The following is a 20,238-nucleotide window of genomic DNA, read 5'->3' on the forward strand; positions in this document are numbered from 1 at the left end:
GCAAACTTTTTCGGAGTGAGGGTTGTAAACTCTTGGAACAATCTACCAGAGAGTGTTGTGACGGCACCGAGTGTGAGCTCTTTCAAGACCAGACTTGACCAACACTGGAGCAGGTTCAGGTACATTCAGGCAAGGTAAGTAGATACCTACCTTGCATTCAGGAGCCGGTGCATGCCCAGTATTTGCCAACAGTGCGTGACAGAGACGTGGCCGATCGCCCGGGCGGCTAGCGAGCCGATTAGCGATGAAGAGGATAAAAATATAAAAAAAGAAAGTGCAACATTGCTCGAAAAACCTCATATCACATCGACTCCATGGCTAAAGATATATTTTTTGTAATTGTTATATACATTTATATTTTTAAGTATAAGAATTAAATTTGAAAATATTTTAAAGTATCATAAAAAAACTAGATTTTCGCGCTTTGAAATATTTCTGTGTAATTCCTTCCCTGAGTTACAGGCACTTAGTTACGCCGTTACAGGGCTTGGGATGTGGTAGTCGGTTCGGTAGTTAACTTAAATCTGAATCCACAAGGTGATGGTGAACGGCCGGTTGCCCGTAGTGACTAATGCGACTGCGCCTGTTTACTTGAAGGAGGAAACGTCATTCAAACCATTGGTGAGTGCCTATAACTACTTAACACTTTTTTTAATAATTCCGGGAGTGACACCATATACTGAGCAGTCACGGTGAAGTATTTTTCTTGTAGTTACTTCCAATGTATTTTAATAGGTCTAGTATACTACTTCATAACCTTTTATTCAATCTGATATAATTTTACCCCATTATTTCACCTTACATTTACCTAACCACCACCACCACTTCTCGGGGTGGCCATGACGGAGATAACAGGTTGGTGGGGGTTCGACTAATTACCCAAATGTACCCAAATGTAGCCGCAATGAAGTCAAATGATGGTCCTACAAGCGTAAATCGGACTGCCAATCACTTTTCGATTATTATTTGGTGTCATAAAGTCACAAAAAATTGGTAAACTTAATGTAATCTGAGTTGTGTTAGGTTAGGTTAGGTTAGGTACATGCACTCGACCTATTAACTCAGATTAAATTACGTTTTCCAATTTTTTTTTACTTTGTGACACCAAATGCTAGTCGAGAAGTGATTGGCAGTCCGATTTATTCATGTAGGACCATTATTTGACTTCATTGCGGCTACATTTGGGTAATTAGTCAGACCCGTCGCTAAGGTCTTCCTACTGTTATTAGTCTTGTGTAGAGTTATTTTTAAGCCCATTATTGGCCTTACCCATACCGCTTCAACCATAGAACTACCTGTAAAATTTAAGTTTCACTACCAATTCGTTTTTGACCAGAAATCTAGGGATTTCCCATGGTATTTTGGTAATTATATAGGACTAACCAGTGAGCGAAATTGATTGAAAAAAAAAATAGGAAAACACCGGATTTTCGCTGTTATTATAGTGGATATGGATGTACTTTGTGGAAATATGTTAAAAATTTGATATTTTAATAATAAGCGTCACTTAACATTTGTGGGTATGAAAAACAGACCTATCCTAACAAGCCTACCTAACCTTACCTAACTTCCTTACCGGCCCCCGGATCCCCCTGTATATTAAACAGAAAGAACTTACTATGATATGGTGAAATTTGAGGCATTTTCTGGACGTGAGACGATACGACCGCATCGGTGCTATGTACCCTGGGCGGCGGAGTGATTTACTGTGTTGGCTGGTCCCACAATAAATGATTATCATATCAGAACTCATTGATGAAAATAATTTAAGAAAATAAACAGTCTCTATGTAAAGGAACAATGTCGTGATCTTTAAACAACTGAAGGGTCTGGTCGTCCTTACCCGAAAATTCACAAATTATGTCCAGGTAAGGTCAGCGACAACCTTCACACGACATGCTTAAAAACAAACTGCCCCGGGCACGGGAAAAGCCCCTCAGCAGAGCAGGGCCTCATTACTGCCCGCAAGATAAACTAGTGCATTCCTAGGCACCTAATTATCTATGAAACGAACAATTTCCACAATAAATGATTATAATATCAGAACTCACTGATGAAAATATTGTAAGAAAATAAACAACATTAAAAATAACTCGCTCACTGGTTAGTCCTATATATTAACTGGAACTTAGCTGGTCCTGCCAAAATATCCACTACATATTTTGGGGGCAAAGGTGGAGACGGTTAGCACCAGAATGCATTTATATATTTGGTAATCCTGGAACAGATGGCTAACACCACAACACACTGTTTGATTTTATTAAATCTTTCCTCGGATGTTCTTTGGATGATAATCGATAATAAAAATGATACAACAGTGCACAGAATTTAATAGAACCTAACCTAACCAACCAAAGAAACCTATCTAACCTTACTTAATTTCCTTGCCGTTTGCTCCACTATTACCATACGTCAAAACACTGAGTTTGAAGCTGTGTTCTCTTTATGTTAGGAGTGCCTGACATATTGAAGAAGTGGTCTGGGTTTAATTTTCCTACCCTTTCAAGATGTAGATTGTCTCAGTAATATATATAGAACTTGTGAAATAAGAAAACATCCAAGATTTGTTGTGTAAATTGGTACAGTTTTTCATCTTTGCATAAGTATTAAATTTTTTTACACTATGCACTGAAAGACGTAACTGAGAGTGAAGCTGCTAACAGTTGTGGGGAGTGAAGTAGGAGTTCGGCTAAATGGACAATTGAAGGACCTTGTGTCGTGATATAATACAAGTGTTCTCAGCGTTATCTTAGAATAGGTTGACTTGGGTTATAATTTTGAAATGATAAAGTCAAGCATGTACTGTACTATGTAATTGTAATTTATGGGCTAATCATTGTTGATGACCAGTTTCTTCTGTCTGTCATCATTGGATATTGAATTAGATAATGTGAAGTGGTTGTTTCTGCTATTTGTTTAAGACAGTATTACTGAATTCAGTCATTTGCAAATACCTCTACTTGTATGGTGAAGTTATATTAGATAAATTAGGTTACATACGTTGCATTACATTACGTTTGCAAGTGACCAATTTCAGTAATGTAGGATCAGCATCATCATCCTTGGTCAATCAGAATGAATGCAGGACAAATAGCAGAAGTAAAGGATTGTGACCAGGCAAATAACCAATGCCATATTGGAGGTGGACTTTACAAAAACTATAGATGAATACAGTATTTACATATTTATAGTGTTTTGCACTATTGTACTTGTTCTGGTTCATCTGAATCTATTTAAGGAAAAACAAACTTGATCTCCAGAATGATTCTGTTACCAAACATCTCAACAAAGAAAATTTGTTGACTGAATCCTTGTTTACACTGAGTTGGTCCTATCCAAAACCCAGCGAGATCACACTTCAAGTCCTTTTGCCATTTGGCTCAACCTATTTTTGGGAACCTGGTTTCACCAACCTTCTACAAATAAAGAAGTGGAGTCAGAACCGATTGGATGAGGACCCTGTCATGAGATGTGCCATGGTAATGATGCAACTTGACTTAACTGAGAAGCAAGGTTAAGCTTCCCTTTTGGCAGTGAGTCAAATGAATTTATATCTTGCCATGCCAACTCAAAGGTGTTTTAAGCCAAATTTAAGTGATATACAGTACAGTATTGGTATTGATAGGAAAATTGATTGTCATTGTGATTATTGATTAGCTATGTGAATTATCAACAATTAAAAATAACTGAAAGGTATTCTCTTCTACTCCTTATAAGAATCGTTTTATTTTTCATCTTTATTATTAAGGTTATTGGGGAAAATGAAGGGATCCATGGGGGATTTTTAAGACTCTTCCAAGCGGTGAATGGAGTGAAAAAAAAGTTGGGAATTACTGCTTTAAAATACTGTATGCTTAGATAGTTTGGGAAATACTGTATGTTTGATTAATTTTACAGTACAGTACGTATATGCTTTCAAATATTGCTAACTTTGGACAAGATTATAAAGGGACAAGACCACACACCACATAAGGATATTGAAAACACGAATTTCATTTAATTTTTCACACATTGGAATTACAATGCTGTACTGTGTATCTGCATAAAAACAAACTTTTCAATGAAATTCATATAACAATTTTAACCAAGAGTTTTAAAAGGGATTTTTCTCAAGTTAGTTAACTGTTGATTTAACAATGAACTTATTCTACAGTACACAACACTATTGATATTAAATTTCAGTGTAATCAAAAAGGAAAAGTCATGTCCCCTAACTTGAAAATATACTTCGCTGGGAGCATCCGGGCCGGGCGAGCTGATGCAGAGTTGTATGACTGCATTGTGAAAAAATTGGGAAAATATGGAACAGTGTTGACGACCTTTGTAGCAGACCCGAAGACTACTGCTACAAGTTCAGAGGAAGGTGAGTGAAAACGAGAGCAGTTATGCTGTATATTTTTCTCAACACTAAATTTATTTTCTATAGATATGTTGAACATAATTAATTGGTGTTAATATATTGTACGATATATGGGAAACTTGAGAATTATGTAAAGAAAAATTACTTTAGATTATACTGTACAGCTAAAGATAAATGGATTTTTTTTTTGTTCATTCAGTTTTGTTAACTTGTATTTATGGACTCGTATTTAAGGCTCCCCAACTTTTAACCTTGTTATATTGTACTACAGTATATAGTAGTACATATACAGTGCCCCTCCGTTAACGAACTCAGTCCGTTCCAGAAGGTCGTTCGTTAACCGAAACCATTGTTTCAATGGGTTTTTGGGTAATTGGTTCCAGCTCACCGAAAATTTCCTAAATTCAACAAAAATGGTAGAAAAGTTCACTTACTTTGAGGTGTGTATGTAGAAGGCTCCTGGATGATGATGATGGTGATGATGGGATTTAGAATGGGGGTGGAGGAGAAGGAAGAAGAGAAGGCATTGGGGTGGAAGAGAAGTCACCCCATGGTGCCATTTCACCCATAAAATTTTAGCTCTCTGGTGTAATTCAAGATTATTTTCTTTAAATCAACACTGCACTGCATTATATATTGTCAATATGTAAAATCTATTTCAAAATGACCAATAATTTGCTTGGAACACAGAAAAAAAGCGTTTAGTTGAAGAGAGTCTCAAGCAAGATGTTACCTCCAGTGAAAACAGAGAGAGACTAACTCCTGTTTGCTGTGTTAAGAGGCTGGATGCCGCGCATTAAACTAGTCACTTTACCTTCAATTAAGTTCAATAATTGTTAAAATGACTAAAAAATTGAATATTAAACTTTTAAAATTATTGAATAGTATAAACTTCTTGATATTTACTAAAATAGTAAGGAATTTAAGCCCTAGAACCGATTAATGTATTGGCGGACTGATACTAAAGCTGGTTGCCTGGTCAGTGCAAGCGAAAACATGTTGAGGTCGGTTCGTAAGAACTTCGTTAACCGAATTTTTTTTCGTTAACCGAATTGAAGATCCTTATGGAAGGCAGTTCGTTAATCTAAATTACGTTAACCGAGGTGTTCGTTAAATGAGGGGTCACTGTATATTAATTCTATATTATTTTCAATGCTTAAAGAATTTTCTCATTACACTCCCCTTTCACATACAGTATACGTACTGTACAGTATTTTTATTGTTAATATCCTAGTTGCTTATTTGGAAAGCTTATTACAGGTAACCCCCAAAATACAATGGGGTTATGTTCCTGAAAACTCCGTCTCTGGGTGAAATATTGTAGATAGGGAACATTATAACATGGGGTTCAATGGGATACATTCTCAGTCAGTCCCCAAAGGCAACTGTATCACCAAAAAAAAATTTCCCACAATACTATTGTCAGTACAAAACAAGTAAATAACACTCACCACACCTCACTCATATAATACCATCTGTGAGGGAATTACTACACCACGTGAGGCCCCTCATAACACCATCTGTGAGGGAATTACTACACCACGTGAGGCCCCTCATAACACCATCTGTGAGGGAACTACTACACCACGTGAGGCCCCTCATAACACCATCTGTGAGGGAATTACTACACCACGTGAGGCCCCTCATAACACCATCTGTGAGGGAATTACTACACCACGTGAGGCCCTCATAACACCATCTGTGAGGGAATTACTACACCACGTGGCCCCTCATAACACCATCTGTGAGGGAATTACTACACCACGTGAGGCCCCTCATAACACCATCTGTGAGGGAACTACTACACCACGTGAGGTCCCTCCTAACACCATCTGGGAGGGAGTTACTACACTACGTGTTTGCTGTTCAACACCTACAATAATCTGTATGTTCACTGTATGTTCCTTTACCTTTCTCTAATGAAGGCTTTTGTTAAACCACCAATGTATGTAATAAGTCATTTATGTCCAATGTATATTTTCAGCCTTCGGGCTGCAGAACTTTTTCAATAAACCGTCAATTATTATTATTATTATTATTATTATTATTATTATTATTATTATTATTATTATTATTATTATTATTATTATTGATTAAGTCTGGTCATCATCACATGTCCCCTTTGAGGCTACAGGGACTTGTAGGTGGAGTGGAGATATCACTCTGACTCCCACACAGCCTTTGGGGAGTCTCATGCTGCTTAACTCTTAAGCCCCGGGTGACGTTCCAGAACGTCCGGCCAGCGTACCCCGGGTGACGTTTCAGAATGCCCACCTATTCCCACCACTGTTTAAATGCCCAGCATGAGTTATCAGGTTCCAGTGGGACTATCTGCCTCTCACATCACACACTCGGCCACAAGGAAGCTTCCTGAACATAATTACCTACTTTTGTTTGTCCATTTTATCAAGTTGTATCAAAGTAATGTTGCTAAAAGTAGTGTAGTTGCAGTGTAGGGTAGTATTACTGTAAAACAATGCTATGATTATGTTATAAATGTATTTATTTGTGGAATTATTATTATTTTATGCATTACTTGCTCTACCAAACACAAAGACAGCCAGGCAGACTGGCGGGTGTTGCCAAGCACTTTTTTTATGAAAAAAATATGCAAATAAAATATACTAAATGAATTATTTATCGCAAATAAGTATTAAGATCAGTAAATACATACATTATTGGCCACCTCGGACACAAAGGCGAGCTAAAAATAGCTGCTAAGTGCGTAGGAACCACGAGTGTCAACTGTCAAACCAACACTCTCTTTATCCCCCCATCCTCCTTCCCTCTGCGTGGTCAGGAAAGTTTCTAGAGGGTCAATATATAGTTTGCCTTACTTAATTTTTATTGTTTTATCATTTTAAAAGGTTAAAAAATATTTTTTGAAAAGTTGATATTTCTCGATTTACCCCCGGGTGGGGGGGTACTGCCATCAGCACCCTAGCCCAGGGCTTAAGGGTTAACAATCTCAAGCTTCACCTCAGAGATGTAATTGTCTTGGTTGTCTTGGCCTTCCCAGACATTTTCAAAGTTCCACTGCTCACTTCAGTCGCAAAAACAGAGCAAAAGCACTTGTCACAAAAACAGACCGAAAGATGATGACAGAAACAATGATAGCAGCCAACGCTGCTCACATTTGCAAAACAACAGAGTCAATGTACCTTACAATCAAAAACACAGAAAATATCACTTCACAGTCACCATAACATAGTTTGATCTAAATGTTAGTGCTGTCCTCTTACTATAGTATAAGAAAAACTAATGATAAGTGCAATGTACGATGCTGGTCGATAATCGTGGAACCATGCGATGGCAGGTATTTGAGCAACAAAGAACCAGACACAGGGCTGTAGTGAGCGGGTTGGCCGTGTGGTGGCGTGTGGGTAGGCTGACAAGTGAAAGTAGAGATGTGTGGTGCATAGGAGCCTTCTACATGCACACCTCAAAGTAAGTGTACTTTACTGCATTTATTTTTAGTTTGTATGTAATTTTCAGTGAGCTGGAACCAATTACCCAAAATCCCATTAAAACAATGGTTTCGGTTAACGAACAACCTTCTGCAACGAATTGTGTTCGTTAATCGAGGGACCACTTACAGTATAAATAACTCGTAGTTTACACTAGAGAAAAAAAATCCTACCAATGATATCGGTGGCTATTTGATGGGTATCGTTAAAGCGAGTTCTTTGATTTTATATAGTGTATATAACAATGTTTATAAACATCGTTTAAGTGAAATATCGCATCTCGGGGGTTACCTGTACTGTACTGTAATACTGAAGACTACTTTTGTAGACATATTGGGGGTTATTTAGCTTTTTTTTTCTTAGTTACAAAATATTATTTTTATTGCAGAAGTGGTATACGTTAGAAAAATTAATCTTGAACTTTTAATCACATTGTAACTTTCTATACTATAAACAGTTATGAGTGCTTGTTTGCAAGTTGTGGCTGTGTGACTGTGGCATCAAACTATTTACAGTACAGTATTAAAGTGATATAAACCAAACCCTCAGAATAGTTTAATGGCCACCTCACTTTCTAGTACAGTATACTATGCAGTATTACCCTATAAGTTCAGATTAATTTTTTATATTGTAGCACATGCCTCACAAATCTGCAATGAAAATTGGCATTCAATAATTCTTTAGCAAAATCTGTAGTAAAAATCTAATAAGCACCTTCAAGTGTCTTCCTGTACAGTATGAAAAAAAAGAGAAGGTTTCAACAAGCTACTGTATACAGTATCATCAGAACCATGACTTGTCTTGGTGTGTTTTTATAATTCATGTTGTATGGTATATTTAAAAATTTCCAGAGACCGTACAGAATGTCGTAATTTACATCCAACAACAGTTATTTTATATTTAAGACTCAAGTATAAAGTTCTTATTCTTGTCCTTTATGGGAACTCCATGTATATTGGTAATGATTTGGTTGGTTCTTTGGTATTGTTCTTATCTCTCTCTAGACCAGGGGTCACCAAACTACGGCCCGCGGGCCGGATCCCAAGTCCTTCCCCGGCTCGTGGTAGCTCCGCCTACACTCTCACGTTACCAGAGCTTTCGTTCTGGCTTGCAAGTATTGAACAGAATGATTATGCGGCCCGCGCACGTCATTCTTTCAGTTATCCGGCCCACTGTGAAAAAAGTTTGGTGAGCCCTGCTCTAGACTAACAAAAGTTAATTCAATGTATCTAGGATGTACTGTATACAGATACAGTATGTGAATGTCTCAAAGAGTTATGATATTACCAGTAACTGAGTGTTTTTTGGGTAAAGAAGTCAAGTTGATGTTAAGATAATGGAGTTGACTGAATGTTATTAAGTTCTTCTTGGAGAGACTTGTTAAATATACGATAGTCCCTTGCCACCTGCGAGGGTTAGGTTGTTATATCCTGGGTTGGTAAGACTAAAGGCTTATGGGAAATATGGGTTAGGTTCCCATGGCCGCCGATAACACTCGTCAAAGCCTAACTAAATTGCCTGTTCTTTCTCAAAACAATACTGCCATTGTACATTAATTAAATTTGAGTAAGATACATATAAAATACCATAATATAAATTAAGTAGTAATATGAATTATACTTTTTACTTTACTTTTATCCTCTTCACCACTGATCAGCTCGTTAGCCGCTTGGGCGATCGGTCACGTCTGTTACGCACTGTTGGCAAGTACTGGGCATGTACAACCTCCTGAATCTACCTGAACCTGCTCCAGTGTTGGTCAAGTCCGGTCTTGAATGAGCTCACACTTGGCGCCGTCACAACACTTTCTGGCAGATTGTTCCTAGAGTTCACAACTCTCACTCCAAAAAAGCTTGCCCTCACAGTTTTCTGGACCTGCTGCTTTTTCAATCTTGAGCTGTGACCCCTTGTGGGGTGAGTGTCCGCCAGCTCCATGTAAGGACACTCGACTGGGTAGTGCCCCTTGAGATGCTTATACACCTCAGTTAGGTCTGTAGTATAAGCTAAGCAAGTTGAGGCGCTCCAATCTCTCAGGGTAGTTGAGGTGCCGAAGTGCAGGCACCGGTCTGGTGGCCCTCCTTTGAACATTTTCAACCAACTGACAGTCCCTAGCATATCCTGGGGTACTGTCAGACGGGGTGAAAGTACTCCAGATGGGGAAGCACTTCACTCTTGAAGATCGTTACGAGGGACGGACTGTCTAGATATCTGAACGATCTTCTTATAAGACCTAATAATTTATTTGCCTGATATAACTTCTTCTCGCAATGGCCCGAGAACTTCTGCTCATTGTCAACATACACACCTAGGTCCTTCTCACATTCAGTCTCAAATAGTGCAGTTTCTTCATCCTGTTCGGACATATGATACGCCTCCTTACCGTTGGTACGCCCCAGGTGCATCCTCTTACACTTCGTGACATTGAATCTCAGCAGCCATTTCTTCGACCATTCTTGGAGCTCACAGAGATCCTTCTGCATCTCTTCACAGTCCGCTTGGTTCTTGATTTCCTGAAATAACTTGGCGTCATCCACAGATTTGTATGGAGGAGTGTACAACATCAGGCATGTCATTTATGAAACAAACAAACAACAGCGGGTCCAATACACTGCCCTGTGGTACCCCACTTGTGACAGGTACAGATGATAATTTCGTGCCATTAATCACTACACACTGCTTGCGGTCATGTAGAAAGTCTTCTATCCACGCTAGGACATTTCCCTGAATTCCGTACCCTTCCAGTTTGATTTTCAGCCTTTCATGGGGTACTCTGTCAAAAACTTTGGCAAAATCTAGGCATATATTGTCGATATTACCACCCTGTTCCAGAATATGGGTCCTAACATCCAATACCTTGAGCAATCATGTTAAGCAGGAGCGCCCCGGCATAAAACTGTGTTAGCAATCCTTTACAAGGTTGTTTCGTAGTAGATGTTTCATCGCGGAATCTCTGATAATACTTTTTAGTACTTTACATACTATGCTGGTCAGGCTAACCGGTCTATAGTTGTTCGTGGAGTGACGATCCCCCTTCTTGAAGATAGTACTCGCATAAGCCATTTTCCTATCACTGGGAACCTTTTGTTCATCCAAGCATTTATAGAACAGGATGTTCAGGGGCTCGGCAAGCTTATTGCACAATTCTCTTAGCACTGTGGGAAGCACCATGTCAGGGCCGGGACTCTTAAGGAACGTTAAGCTTTGACAGTTTATATTTTACACCCTTTTCTGTGAACACAATGTGGGTCATGCTGTGTCGAACCGTCTGTCCTCAAACGCAGGAAGGTTAATCGTATCCTCTCTTGTGAACACCGAGGAAAAGAAGCTGTTCAATGCCTCAGCTTTATCCTGGTCAGAATCTGCGTAACTACCATCATCAAGCCTCAGGTGTAATACTTCTGCTCGCATTTTTAATCTTGACTTTGCAAAGCGGTAAAATGCCTTTGGGTTTGACTTGACCTTGCTTGCAACCATCCTCTGGAACTCCTTTTCAGCCCTTCTACACTCTGCCTTTGCTTGGTGTCTGGCTCTTGCATACCTACACCCTCCTGGACTGCTCATCATTTGACTTAACCCACATCTTGAATTTCTGGGTTTTCTTCTTAACTTTGTCGACCGCCGCATGGTTCATGTGTAGGGATCCCTTCCTATTCCTAGAGGCACTGGGTTTGGTCTCGGGTATATATTTATTGATCAAATGGGTCACTTTACTAGTTGTGATATTCAACATAGTGTCTGCATTCTTGTGCCTTAGTGAGTCAGGCCAGTGGATACCCCTCATTTCTTCCCTCTTCCCGTCGTAACTGCCCTTGTAATAATTCCACCTTGACCTGGCTTTATCATGAGCTAGGTAACAGTTAAATCTGAATGACAACACAACATGGTAACTGGTGCCAACTGGGGCTAGATGTTTCAGTTTGGTCACCATACCCTCCTTGTTTGCTATGATGAGGTCTAGGGCTTGGGTGTTTGCTCCTCTCTGTAATGTGTCGGGTCTTTAACATGTTGGAGCAGAAAATTATCTCTCAGAGTTTCTACAAAAAGAGTAGCAGAGTTATTCAAGTCATTTGGGATGAACTCGTTTCTCCAGTCGATGTCGCCATAGTTAAAGTCCCCCATGATAAGGAGGTGGCGAGGGTTGAGCATTGCTGCATTGTCTATTAAGGCTCTTAAGTTCCTTTGATTTAGTGGGCCACAGTTTGGGGATCTGTAGATACACCCGACAATAAGTAAGTCCCCTCCCTTTAATTTAATTTTACACCACTTGGACTCTTCAAAAACATTCTCCCTGTACCCTTGCCTGGCTGGCTCTAAGGTCTTGCCTAGAATAGATAACCACACCCCTGTTGCAAGTTTCTTGAGAAAGGTTCGTAAATGAGTCATAGACATCAATACTGAACTCACATTCCTCTGGGTCGATTCTCCTGTTCTTGTACAACATTTCTACAACTCGTACAATATCGGGTTGGCGTACCTTCAGTTGTGTTTCAAACTCCTCTCTCTTATCAAGGAACGTGTTAGTATTAGTGTACATGACACTCAAGCCAGAATTTGTTCTCGGTAATGTCTCTGGTCTTAGTAGTAACTCCGGCCCCCCTCCATTCTCAGAAGCTGCAGCATTTGCTAAGTGCACTGTATTTTGCAGGGTGTGGTTAGAAATGTCTTTGTTTACATGGCTCTCGCCTCCTCCTGTTTGGTAGGCTGAGCTGCTGCCCCCTGGCTCTGTGTCGGCACACTTGCTTCCACTACCCTCCCCCTGAATATAACCCATGTACACCCATCCCTGTTCCTCCTTGACTCCTCCCTCTTCTGCTTCAAGCCCTGCAGGAGCTTCTTGTGCTGTTCCCTCTGCATTACCGTGCAATCTGGGTGAATGGAGACATTCTGAAATGCCTTGCTCCTTGCTAAGTTTTTTGCCTGCCGAATAACCTCCAATTTCTTCTCCTCACTCTCTAGTGTGATCCTGAGGGGGCAAGGCGTGTCCCCCTGCTTTTGTCCCCGCCTCCTCACATCCTGAGGGGTTGATGGCATTTTCAGATTTTCTGTACAAATATTCTTAAACTGCCCGAGGATCCTGTAGAATGGAAACGGCAGTTTTTAGGTAAAACTGGACACGATCCTGTAAGGGGGAAAGACCAAGTTCGGTATATAGAGAAGTAGAGCGTGTCCACTGAGGAGCTCGTATCATCCTTGGGGCTCCTCAGTGGACACGCTCTACTTCTCTATATACCGAACTTGGTCTTTCCCTCTTACAGGATTGAGTCCAGGAGTTTTACCTAAAAACTGGCGTTTCCATTCTACGGGATCCTCGGGGCAACTATGTCCAAGCCAACTTGACTCCTGCTGTCCGAGGCCGACCTCCATCTAGAAGACAGTGGCGAGGGTCACTCATCTGAGCCCTTCAGGAACATGACCTCCTGCCTGATATAGTTGTCACCCCTGCTGTTGGTTCGTCTCCTTCTCCCTGGCTGGATTTTCAACCTGAAGTGATTGCCCTCGGTGGACCGCTTTCGAAATTCCAGGTGAACCCTGTTATTCTCTGCAAATGCCACCTCTCCAGGATCGCCCACTGATCCCCAGGTAGGGTTGTCCTCTACACTGATGGTCTGTTGATCCCACTACAGGTAGGGCCAGGGCTGGTGTCTACATCTCCCTTCCTGATGCCCCTGAGCCTATCAAACTGTCTCTCAGAGTTTCTGACGGGGCATCCTCCACTCAGGCTGAACTAATAGCCCTCCTTGCTGCCCTTCTCACTGAGGAAGAAGCAGATGGTTTCTGCCCCTTGCTTGCCTGCTGCGATTCCAGGTCTGCTCTAGACGGGATCGCATTTGGATCGGGAAAATAAGGACCTCGTCCAACGAATACGAGGGTTAACATCCACACTTCAGGACGCAGGCCGTCCTGTGACATTCCTATGGATACCCAGTCATGTCGGTATCTTGGAGAATGAGGCAGCAGATGGCCTTGCCAAGACTGGCTGCAACAAGGCCACACCTGACTATGTTGTTCCTCAAACACTTTTACAGCTTAGAACCCAAATTCGCCGCAAACAGAGAGAAGCTCGGGAAGCAGCCATCCCCCTGGACTCCCCGCCCACCTGGTACGATGTCCTCCGGAAACTTCCTGACCTCTCGTACGTCTGTGGGAAAGGGTCGCGGAAAGGGGACGTGATTGCTGCCCGTATCATCATTGGGTATGACTTTGCTTGGGAGATTGGTATCCCCGCATCCCCTGAGCAACGCTCTTGTGCATTATGCAGAAGACCCGACAGCCGCACCCTTATCCACTACCTCTTAAGATGTCCCCACACACAACGCTTCTGTGACGCCTGCTGGACCACCACTCCACAACCCCTTGACGGAGACACGATGATCCTCCCCATACTGGCCAGATATTTTGTAAATAACATTGATTATGTGTTAAAGGAATATCCTTCCTTCCTTAGGCTTTAGTAAGCCCCTTTATAATATTTATACTGTATATACTTGTCACACTTGCCAGATGCTTCTCGTGTCATTGTACAGGGGTACCTAGACAGCACTAGGATCCCGCTTCCTCTATCAAGGAATAAACAATTGAAATTGAAATTGAACTGCATCTTATCATGTGTTATCTTACTCTCAGTTCCCTCGGCCTGGCTCTCAGGGATTCCAAAAACCATTACATTGTTCCTGCGCTGGAAATGTTCCCGTTGTTCCTCCTCTCCCCTAACAGTAGGTCTGCTAATTGCCATTTCTTCGACACACTTCTTCAGAGTCCCTAGCTGTTGTAGAACCTGTTCTGATCCTGCATTATTCTCCACCCTTTTAAGGCCTGAGCATAACTCCCTTTGCTACCACCTCTATTCTATTGGCTACTTCCTCAGTCTTAGCAAGGATCTCTTTCCCAACAGTATAAGGGATATTTACCTTCATTGAGGACGATGGTGGATGATTATAAGGATGATGTGGAGGGAGAGGTGGTTGTTATAAGAAAGAGGCAGACATAGGCCCACTCTCTTTTGCAATTATCCATGTGCTTCCAGCAACACTAGCCCTCTATCGTGGCCTCACTTTCCTTAATTGTACGAATCGAGGATTCATTTACCCCCCATGGGGAGTACCTCTTCGCTTTCTTCTCACCTTTATCACTCACACTTTATGCACGCTTAGGGGCCATAATTACATGTAGTCCCCGACTTTCGACTGCTTGGACTTACGACCGCCGCAGTTGTGACCATTTTTTTTTTTTTTTTTTTTCTTCAAAATGACGCACGCATTTTCTATACCGAAACGTTTCCAGTTAATGTAGTCTCCATGTATAATTAGAAAATTATGGGGGCCCCATGTCCATTCAGCTGACTACAGTCAAGGTAAGTGCTCAGTCACACTGTATCCATTCCTCATTATTTGTTACTTTTACTGTACTGTATGTCATTGTAGATTTTTTATTAAAAAAAAAATTGAATTTTTTTTTTTTTTTTTTCTATGTCGGACTTACAACCATTCGGACTTACGACCTGGATTTGGGTCCCTAACCCTGTCGTAAGTCGGGGAGCACCTGTAATGGCAAAATCAATGTTTTTCATCTAGAAAATGCGTAAAAAATATCCAGTGTATGGAGCAATAAAATTTGTCTGCATGGTAAGAGATTTCAACACTGAGAGAGTGTGGTGGGAGGCTGGACGTCGCACAGATTAATACATTGGAACATGGAGGGAAATGATGGCGTGTTAATTTGTGGATGCTCGAAATTCTTTGCTGTGGTTTGTGAAATGCTATATAGAGTAAAAACCGTGGAAACCCAAAAGCAGAAGGAAAATCTGCAGTTAACTAGGGACTAATGTACAGTACATTCTTTCAATAAATACCAGTCATGATGATAATAATAATGGTGTTTGTCTTTGTTTTCTCATTTTTACTACTATACATAAATTTGGAGTGAATTTCATTAATCACATTAACATTTCTGAGCATCGTTACAGTTTAATAGGTCCTGGGTTGGGTGGATTTGTGTGAATACATGTGCATACTTTTAGAAAATACTTTACTGAAATAGTTATTGCTCATGTTTTTATGAAGCAGAGCAAATTCAATTACATTTCATATTAACTGCCCCATGTTTCTCCCCTGCTTTGGGTGGCTGAAAGCACGAGCAGTGTAGGCTCTCATGTGCTGCCATTCAATCATTGTAACTGTTAATTTTTGTAAGAAATATGTCCTGCTGTGATGATTCCGTCCCACAACACAACCATCAATTCATAAAAATACTTTGGGGGTTGATCTATTTTTTCGTGTTCTCTTCTTTCAGATGGAGCTAAGACTGACAAGGAGATTCATGACCGTGATGTTAAGCTTCTTGAGGAGTGCCATGGTAAATATCACTTTATTATTACTTCTGTTGGCTGTAGCAGTAATGCTCAGTAGATCTCCCCATTGGTTATATTACTGTACAGTAATAACTGTGTTAGCCGGAATCCCTCAAACCCGAAACTCTCCGATAGCTGGGATTGAAATTTTCTCGGAAAATCATTCCCAAAGCCAGAATTTTCTGAAAAATTTCGGCTTTGGGAAAATTTTTCCGAGGGGTACATTTTACGGAAAATTCTGAGAAAATTTTCCCAGTACTGTACCCGGAAAATTTCAGGGATAGGGGATATTTCAGTGACCCGGAAAATTCAGAGCAATGCATGTGGTGGAGGGTGCGGGAGGGAGTTTTGAGAATTGCAATTAAATGCCAGGTAGCGACGTGTCCTAATATTACATATTAAGTAATTATTAGATATTTTAATTGCCTGTATGTTGGCCTGGCGAGTTATTACTAGGCAATAACATACCTAGGTATAAAGCTAGATGTCGCATTCTGGACTATATCACAAAAACTGTTTTTTAGAAAAAAAAACATTTTTTTTTCCCGGCTTTGAGAGAGTCGTCTCGTTACCCGGAAATCTCTCATTCCCGGAAGTACTCTGCACCAATTGTTCCGGCTAATGGAGATATCACTGTATTTAAGTTTCTATTTAAAGTATAGTACTTATTCATAAGTATGAATGTCTTAATTGTGCCTGCCTGGCACTGGAATAACAGGATGGCTAGAATTAAGAGCAGCACACACTACTATTATTTGCTATTACTCTGCATACATTCTCTCTAAATACTGTACAGTAGTAGTTGTGTTTAGCTGTTAGCTGTGTTGTTACACAATCCAGCAACTTAAAATAGTCTTAATGAAGAACACTAATATGACACAATGTGTTATTTACTTAGACTCTAGCAAAGCATTTGACAGAGTACCGCATCAGAGGCTTCTGAGAAAAATTAAGGCTCATGGTATCGAGGGGAAAGTTTTAAATTGGATAAAATCATGGCTCACCGATAGAACGCAGAGGGTCAGCGTAGGTGGTGTTAAATCTGAGTGGGGTCGTGTAACCAGTGGGGTTCCCCACGGGTCAGTACTAGGCCCACTCTCGTTCATAATCTACATAAACGATCTAGATACTGGGATCAGCAGTGACATAAGCAAGTTTGCGGATGACATCAAAATAGGGCGGCAGATTAATTCAGGGCAGGATGCAAATGCATTACAGGAGGATCTAAATAAACTGCAGGGGTGGTCTGAAAAATGGCAAATGAAATTCAGCATCAGCAAGTGCAGCGTACTTAATATTGGAAGAACAAATACTGTCAATGTATACAGCCTTAACAACATCAACCTAGAGAAGTCGACTTGTGAAAGAGACCTAGGGGTACTTGTAAGCCCGGACCTACGGCCTAAAAAGCAGTGCGTTAATGTTCGAAATAAGGCAAACAGAGTATTGGGTTTTATATCTAGAAGTGTAAGTAATAAGAGTGCAGAGGTGTTATTGCAACTATATCTTGCGCTAGTCAGGCCGCACCTCGATTATGCGGTTCAGTTCTGGTGCCTTTATTATAGAATGGATATCAATTCACTAGAGTCGGTGCAGCGAAGAATGACGAAAATGATTCCGGGACTTAGAAACCTTCCATATCAGGATAGGTTAAAGAAACCAAACTTGCATTCCCTAGAAAGACGAAGAGTGCGGGGAGATATGATAGAAGTACTGTATTTAAGTGGGTGAAAGGAATCAATAAAGGTGTTATAGATAAAGTTCTTATAACATCCGAGCAGGATAGGACTCGGAACAACGGATTTAAGTTGGATAAGTTTCGGTTTAGGAGGGAGATAGAAAGGAACTGGTTTACAAATAGGGTGGTGGACGAGTGGAACAAGCTTAGCAACTTTGTAGTAAGTGCTGGAATGCTGGAAAGTTTCAAAAGGAGGCTGGATAGATTCATGGATGATAGAGAGTGGTAGTAACTCGACAGGAGCTGCCATGCACAGGCCAACCGGCCTATTGTAGACTCCTTATGTTCTTATGTATGTACTATGTAATCATTCCAAGAGTAGAATGAGGTTCTTAATGCAGTTCAGACAAACTTAACCTTCTTTATGGTTATGCCCGTGATGTCACAGGCTACTGATGTCCCCATTTCCACATTATGCCTGTAAATAAACAGAATGATTCTGCAGAATGCAAGAGAATACAATATCTGTAGTCATATTTAAGCCTCTGACATTTTTTCAAACTGCAGGCAGAGTACTGGAAACGTCAGTGACCCTATTTTTGTAGCGATGTCAAGGTTATGGTCACTCCAGACTCTGACTATTCGCTAGATTTTATTTAGGCTTCTTAATTGTAGTGGTTCAGACCCTGATGAACCTACACATAGTGGGAGTGATGAGGTGTCTCATCCTGATGATCCAAAGTATGAGGAAAGCTCTAGTGAGGAGGATGAAGACATAATTAGAGCGAGTGAAACTTTACGTGGCAGAAGACATATGTCATGGTTCACACGCAACCACCCCTGCTGGCTCTCAATTTTTCTCATGCTGATAGGACTGTAACACCACATGGAAGGAGGTGCAAAAGTGAGGACAGGGAAGCTGAAGGTGGGAGAGGGAGGCCACAGTCACCCGCCACCCATGTGAGGCCTCCCTATGCCTACCTACAGCCACTTCCTCAGTCTCTTCCGCCCACCCAAGGAAAGAAATATGCCTAGAAAGAATGTCATGTTTGTGTATACAGTCAGTTACAGGAAAAAAAGTGCCCTGATACTCGACATCAGTGTAGGGGTTGTGGCGTTGCCTTGTGCTAAGACCCATTGCTTTGCCAAAAACTGTGCCACCAGTTGCAGAAGTCTTAAAATGCACTGAACATGTTGTACATACAGGTGTAAATATTCATAAAGGTGTATAATTACTTATATTATAAGGAAAGCTAATTTAGTAAACCTTCGATAACTCGGATTACTGTATATGGGGCTATAACCATCCCGAGTTATTGGGGCACTTTCCCCCCCGGTCTTTTGCCTCCTTCTTCTCTTTCAAGTTTGTATAATAACCCCTTGCCTCCCACCCTAGTATCTCTGAGGGTTGAATTGCACTTTGCGCAAATACTGTATTAGTGAAAATCAGGAAAATAAGTAGAGCGACTAGGGGTGGCACACTAGAAGGTAAATTAGGCAAATAAATTATTGGGTCTTATAAGAAGGTCGTTTAGATATATAGACAGTCCGTCCCTCGTAACGATCTTCAAGAGTGAAGTGCTTCCCCATCTGGAGTACTGTCACCCCGTCTGGTTGCCGAAATATACTAGGGACTGTCAGTTGGTTTAAAATGTTCAAAGGAGGGCCACCAGACTGGTACCTGCAGTTCGGCACCTCAACTACTGTACAGTGAGAGATTGGAGCGCCTGAACTTGCCTAGCTTGTACTACAGACGAGCAAGGGGCGACCTAATTGAGGTGTAGAAGCATCTCAAGGGGCACTACTTAGTTGAGTGTCCTTACTTGGAGCTGGCGGACGCTTGCCCTATAAGGGGTCACAGCTCAAGATTGAAGAAGCCACAGATCCAGAAAACTGTGAGGGCAAACTTTTTCGGAGTGAGAGTTGTGAACTCTTGGAACAATCTACGTACCAGAAAGTGTTGACGGCACCGAGTGTGAGTTCTTTCAAGACCAGACTTGACCAACACTGGCGCAGGTTCAGGTACATTCAGGAGCTGGTGCCTGCCCAGTACTTGCCAACAGTGTGTAACAGAGACGTGACCGATTGCCCAAGCGGCTAACGAGCCAATCAGTAGTGAAGAGGATAAAAGAAAGAAAAAGGAAACAATGCCGAGTAATTTTGGGGTGAAAAATATGAAGAAATATGTTTTGTGTTTTTTCTTGGCTAGGACAGTCTGATCTTGGGCTTTTGTTTAGTGACAGTTCGCTTGGATCCTATAAATAAATTGGGAAGTGGCTCCGTACTACAGAACCAAACAATGGGAATCTTAAAATGAGTTGGGTCGTGTCTACATCAGACTTGTACTCTGTATAGCAACTAATACTGGTACATACTGTACTAGGTA

The 20,238-nt window shown here is 41.0% G+C and overlaps 1 protein-coding gene across 3 annotated transcripts in view; it reads left to right on the forward strand.

The window, feature by feature from the left end:
- Positions 1-466: 466 nt before the first annotated feature.
- The window catches only part of LOC121874112 (2'-deoxynucleoside 5'-phosphate N-hydrolase 1-like), a 39,246-nt gene continuing 19,474 nt past the window's right edge, over positions 467-20,238 (forward strand). Inside the window, exons 1-3 of one of the 3 annotated variants that reach the window (XM_042378063.1) lie at positions 467-621; positions 4,183-4,363; positions 16,117-16,179. In XM_042378063.1, coding sequence (XP_042233997.1) covers positions 541-621; positions 4,183-4,363; positions 16,117-16,179 — 325 coding nt within the window. In that variant the 5' untranslated portion in view covers positions 467-540. The other 2 variants (XM_042378065.1, XM_042378064.1) reach the window with 2 other exon arrangements.

Source organism: Homarus americanus, unplaced genomic scaffold, assembly GCF_018991925.1.
Source record: "Homarus americanus isolate GMGI-L3 unplaced genomic scaffold, GMGI_Hamer_2.0 scaffold49667, whole genome shotgun sequence".
Classification (NCBI taxonomy): domain Eukaryota; kingdom Metazoa; phylum Arthropoda; class Malacostraca; order Decapoda; family Nephropidae; genus Homarus; species Homarus americanus.